The following is a 5,517-nucleotide window of genomic DNA, read 5'->3' as shown; positions in this document are numbered from 1 at the left end:
TCTTCATCTCTTTCTCTCTCTGTCTCATTTTCCACCATATTTTTCTTCTCTCCTTTCTCTTCCTGCTATACCCATCACCACCTCCTCCTCCTCCTCTCTCGGACCGGACCTCCTATTGGAGCCTTGACGAAGAAAAAAAAATGGAGCCTTGGCCATCCCTTTGACACCGTAAAGGTAATCTCTCATCTTATTCTCGTTGGATTATGTGAAATTTTCATGGGTTTAGCTTGTAATTTAACATATTTTTGTTTGATTGCACTCTTAGTGAAATTGATAGGACTTGGGGTTCAAAACCTAGAAACCAATTTTTTTTTCTTTCAATGAATCTAGGCCCTATCATGGTGAATTAAAAGCATCAAAGTTTAGAGCAAATGCCTTAGAAAACCATATGACTGGGTTGCCCTGCTAATCGTTTTTTAAAAAATTTCGGGATGAGATTGAGATAACATAAGTATTAACTAATAACATCTTACAAGATTATCTCTATGAACTGAAAATGAATTTAAAGTTTGTATATTTCCTTATTGGTTATACTTTCGTGTTTTTGATTCCTCTGATCTATGTGTATATTTATTGAGTGTGTTAAACTTTTGTTTGTTTATTAGGTGAAGTTGCAAAAACACAATACTGAAGCACATGGGATCAAGTACAGGAATAGTTTGCATTGTACTGCTAGGATACTAAGGACTGAAGGAGTATGCTTCCGATTTAGCTAGAGTCATTATTTTCTTATATATATGCTCATTTAAATTGGATGAAGATGTGATAATATGCTTGTATCTTGTTAGGAATTTTTTGTAAACAGGACTTGAGATACAAAAAATTGAGCTAGAGTTCTTAAATATTTCTCTTTTTCATTTTATTTAGCAGGGCATTCTTGCCTTATAAGAGCTAACGTTTGGAGCCACGTGACAAAGATTTTCAGTATCTTTAAATTGTCTAAATAACACGTTTTCCCCTTTTTTTGGGAAAGTTAAGTGATATTTTTTTGACAGATTAAAGGACTTTATAGAGGTGCTACATCATCTTTTGTGGGGATGTATTTTGAGAGTTCCCTCATTTTTGGCATTTATTCCCAGACGAAACAGTTTCTGCAGGTAAGCCAAAAAGTTGTTCAGATAATCTGTCATTGGCTTACGTATTGTAATAGTGATCTGTGGAGTGTTTTAATTTTGAACATGTAACTCTATAGTAATAATCATAAGTGATTTTCTCGTGAAGTATAGCTATAGACATAGCATGGTGGTAATACACTTCTCATAATTGAGGATGTCTCAAGTTCAAATTCCCTTTACCCCAAGTTAAAGAAAAAGAAAAAGAAGATTTTCTTGTGATGTAACGGTTGTCTCTCTTATGTGGTTGAACTACATGGCTTCTTTTTTCTTATTCATATTTTTTATTTTCACAAAGGGAAGTACGCAGAGTAGTGCTCCACAGCCCCATGTAATAATTCCATCTGCTGCTTATGGGGGAGCTATCATCAGTTTCGTATTATGTCCATCAGAGTTAATTAAGGTAGATACAAATGGGAGAGCTTTAGATTTCACAGTTGCTTCTCGTGGTATGCTTACTGTGCCTATCTCTCCAGTGTAGGATGCAAGTTCAAGGAACTGATTCTTTGGTTCCATTAACTAGCAGATATAGCGGTCCTCTTGATTGTGCTGTTAAAACTGTAAAAAGTGAAGGGGTAAGAAAATTCTCTGCCTCTTGATGATGAACCTATATAAATTATGATATGGTTATGTGCTGATTGAACAATGTTCAGGTCAAGGGAATCTTCCGTGGAGGTGGTGCGACTTTTCTGAGGGAATCCATTGGAAATGCGGTCTTTTTCAGTGTTTACGAGTTTGTCCGCTATCACATGCATTCACAACTGAATTCTGCTTCATCTGAAAACAATAACTTAATTGACGTGGGAGTTGGAATTGTGAGTGGTGGTCTTGGTGGTATTGCGGTATGCATCTTAATGACTTATCCTTTCTCTGAAAATAAAAAGCAAAAGAGCACATATCTGTCTGTTTCACTAGAACTTTCAAACTAAATAATTTCTTTGGGTTTTACACCAGTTTTGGTCTGTTGTCTTGCCCTTGGATGTGGCTAAAACTATAATTCAGATTGCCTCAGATAAGAACACGACACGAAATCCCTTTCAAATCTTGAATTCAGTAAGTGTATTCTGATGCCATGATTCTGATAACATAAAAAAAATCTAATAACCATAAGCTTTATAAATCTTTTTAAAAATAGAAAGGAAAACAAGCCTAATTTTTAGAAAATATTAATGGTATTATAAAACACCATAAGAAAATATTATTCCTCCCTAACATAGTAGCGTTGTGTAAACCATCATTTCCTATTTTTTACTATCTTCTATTTTCACACTCAACTCCTTGTACCATTAGTTTCTAGTTTCAGTGTTCAAAGAATATACTACACTGTGAACACTTAGAACAAAGTAATAGTCATTCCACGTGATTATTCTATTCAACAGAATCCAAACAGCCAAACACAAGTTCAACAAAAATTAAGCCATACACACGCAACTTTGAGTTAAAAAATCAATCAATCAAATTTAACTGAAGAAAAGGATCTTTTTAAGCTTCTAAATGGTTACATATGAAAAACATACAATTTCTCATTTCCTGTATCTTAATTCTTAAACAATACTGAAAGGGATACACATATATATATACACACCCTCTTCCTTAAGAAAAATCAACAAATAAAAAGGAAGAATCGAATAAACTCAATATGAAACACACAGTGACCACATGAAAGAACTACTGCCTTTAGAACTACCATATGTGATTATTACAATATGCATGTGCATCAAAACCCGTATCAGGAGGCATCACATTCAATAGAAAATCTAACCAGACCAAATATCATGCTCATCAAAGGGAAAATATAAAAGATGCTGAAATGGAAATCAAGTCAGTGCTTACCCAGCAAAAACAGAAGAAAAAAAAACGCAGTTATTATATTTAAACCACTTTAGATATTTAATTAAATCATTTTGCAACTCACAAAAGTATTAATGTGAAGAGGCTTTGCACAGTTTGAAATTTGGATGGGTGCACTATGGGTTTGCATATATTTAAGATTACTTCTATACTAATGGGCACTTTTAGGGAAAATTTGCAGTAATAAAAATAAAACTTACTTTAAAATTTTAATGAAAGTGTAATATCCTTCAACTTAATTATACTTAATATAATATTCTCAATGTAAAAAGTTATGGGATGAATCCTATGAAATATAATCCATGAGTATCTAATTTCACTGAACCATTATGGGCAGCGGGTACTTACTTGGGACAGCTCCAATCTCCTTTCTTTATTTCAAACTCGTTTTTGCCAACACTTTTAGGACCATCATGCTTTCATTTTAGGCAACGTAAATTTTTGGAGAAGTTAATAAAATTGCAACTAAAAAATAAAAAGAAAGGCTAGACAAAATATATAATGGTCCCCCAAAATTCTCACCAATCTCGATCACTACCAGTGCCTAAGAGTACCCCAAGCATTTAGTCACTCCCATGATCAGTAGAGATTCACTTGAAAGAAAAAATAAAAAACCCCAACTCCATAACTAGTATTATACACACTATAGCTTAATTTATGGGATAAGTGAATAGAACATAAACCAATGCTAACAGTTTTTCTAAATCGAGTTTCAGCTTGAAAAGCATAATATGCATATAGATAACCAAAAGATCTGTCCAATCCTAAAACTACGGTGGGGTGATGCCCACTAAGTACTAAGCAAAATAAATTGCATCCAAAGCATAAGCTTATAATTTAGTGTTTGGTTTCTTTGATGCCCACATGTGATCATATAGTCTAGTAAAGCATGCCACCCTGTATGCACCAGTTTTTTCTGACTGCATACTTGATATTTCTTTCTGTATGTAATGAATTAGATGCTAATTTTTTTTAGCAACAATTATCTGGTGGGTTATAGTAGCAATATCAATTTTTAACTTCAGAATGTTTGATTACAAAAGGTATTTTAAACAATCACGAGAAATTCAAGGCAGATTGGGTACTTTGTGTATATTTTTTTTTACCAAATATGTATTATATTAACTTGATGTGGACCTAGTCTTGATGTGTGTCATTTACTCCTAAGGATCTCTTTGGCACTACACTACAGATATATAATACTAGAAGAACCATATATTATTTATATTAGAGGATCTCTTTGGCACTATACTACAGGCCTGCAATGACACTAATCATTTATATTATCATGGTTTTTATTCCAATCAGTATATTGTGCTCGGCATTTTGTATAATAAAAATAATTTTTATACATTTTTTATCTATAAAAGTAATGCATCATAAGAACCATGATAAGTTTTAGTTAATTTAACCATGTATATTTTAAGAATCATTTCATAGTAATATCATAGAACTTAGATAATTCAGCCTTCTTTTGGATAGTCCAACCTCTCATTATCGCTTCTTGAGTAAGATTTTTTATTTTTAGTTTATGTACAGTTTTTCAATTTGTGGATTTTGTTTTTAGATTTTTTATTAGTCTTATGACTTCCTACACTTTGGTTTTGAGGGTACTGCAAGAGTACTGATAGAGTGGCTATTAAGCATGTGAACAATTGAATTCATAGCTTGTTGCAGTAATTAGCTAGAAAAGGAAAGCCAGACTTGTTCTGTTCTGCTTCTAGTTTTATTGATGTTGTTATGTCTATCATTTCTCTTGCTTCTGATGGTACATTTATGTAATGCCCCGAATTCCCCGATGTGCTTAACGGCATGAATAGTAGGCCGGGAGGGCCGTACTTGCTTAATTATGTTATTAATTGATTAAATGCATGTATATGTTGATTATATTATGATATGATGTGAAATGCATGCATGTGAGTCCATATTTGTTATTACAGGGGTGTGATGGTAATTTGGCTCGTTGAGGGCAAATTGATTAATTGTTCACATGTTGGTGATATAATTTGAGACCACATTAAGATGTGGGTTTGTTCGAGCCATTTGGCATGAGACGATCAAGGAATGTTTAATGTCGGTTTGGTCATAACGGGCTTAAGCTCGGGGCTCGGGGTGAGTCTCGGGGTGTTTTAATGATTAGAGTGTTACCGGGCATTAAAGGGTAACGGGATGTGAAATATTGGAGTTTGAGAATATTGAGATTAGCGGGAAAAGGGAAGCGTTAATTATGATTAACGGTGTAGGTGGAAAATGTCAAAACTACCCTTGAGTAGGTTTTAGAAGCTTTTAAAGACCTAGGGGTATAATGGTCATTTGGGATTTGGATATATATGGTTTAGATGGCTGTAGAGAAAACAGAACCAAAACAGAGTGTAAGCTTCTTCCTTCCCGTACCTTCACCTACCTTCATCTTCTTGGTGAGATTTGGTGATCTTGTTGAGGATTTGAGCTTAGGAGCTAAGCCTTGGTACTTTGGGAGAGTGTTCCACTGTGGAAGAGCACCATAACCTGAACTTGAGGTAAGTTTTTAGCTCTTCGTTTCCATGTTTGCTCT

General features: G+C 34.0%; 1 protein-coding gene across 1 annotated transcript; it reads left to right on the top strand.

Moving 5' to 3' along the window:
• Positions 1-496: 496 nt before the first annotated feature.
• On the top strand, positions 497-2,265 carry LOC133796322 (mitochondrial arginine transporter BAC1-like). The gene is made up of 8 exons (XM_062233791.1): positions 497-511; positions 606-695; positions 996-1,097; positions 1,411-1,515; positions 1,589-1,687; positions 1,766-1,954; positions 2,067-2,165; positions 2,248-2,265. Exons 1-8 carry the CDS (start codon positions 497-499, stop codon positions 2,263-2,265), a joined length of 717 nt encoding a protein of 238 aa, XP_062089775.1.
• Positions 2,266-5,517: the final 3,252 nt, after the last annotated feature.

Source organism: Humulus lupulus, chromosome 8, assembly GCF_963169125.1.
Source record: "Humulus lupulus chromosome 8, drHumLupu1.1, whole genome shotgun sequence".
NCBI classification, from domain to species: domain Eukaryota; kingdom Viridiplantae; phylum Streptophyta; class Magnoliopsida; order Rosales; family Cannabaceae; genus Humulus; species Humulus lupulus.
This window is presented reverse-complemented; position numbering and strand designations above follow the sequence as displayed.

What these genes read in the sequence shown, in the direction of transcription:
- LOC133796322 (XM_062233791.1), top strand. An exon ending in AAACTGTAAAAAGTGAAGGG is followed by an intron (nt 1,688 to 1,765) that starts GTAAGAAAATTC and finishes AACAATGTTCAG; the next exon opens with GTCAAGGGAATCTTCCGTGG. An exon ending in GTGGTCTTGGTGGTATTGCG is followed by an intron (nt 1,955 to 2,066) that starts GTATGCATCTTA and finishes GTTTTACACCAG; the next exon opens with TTTTGGTCTGTTGTCTTGCC.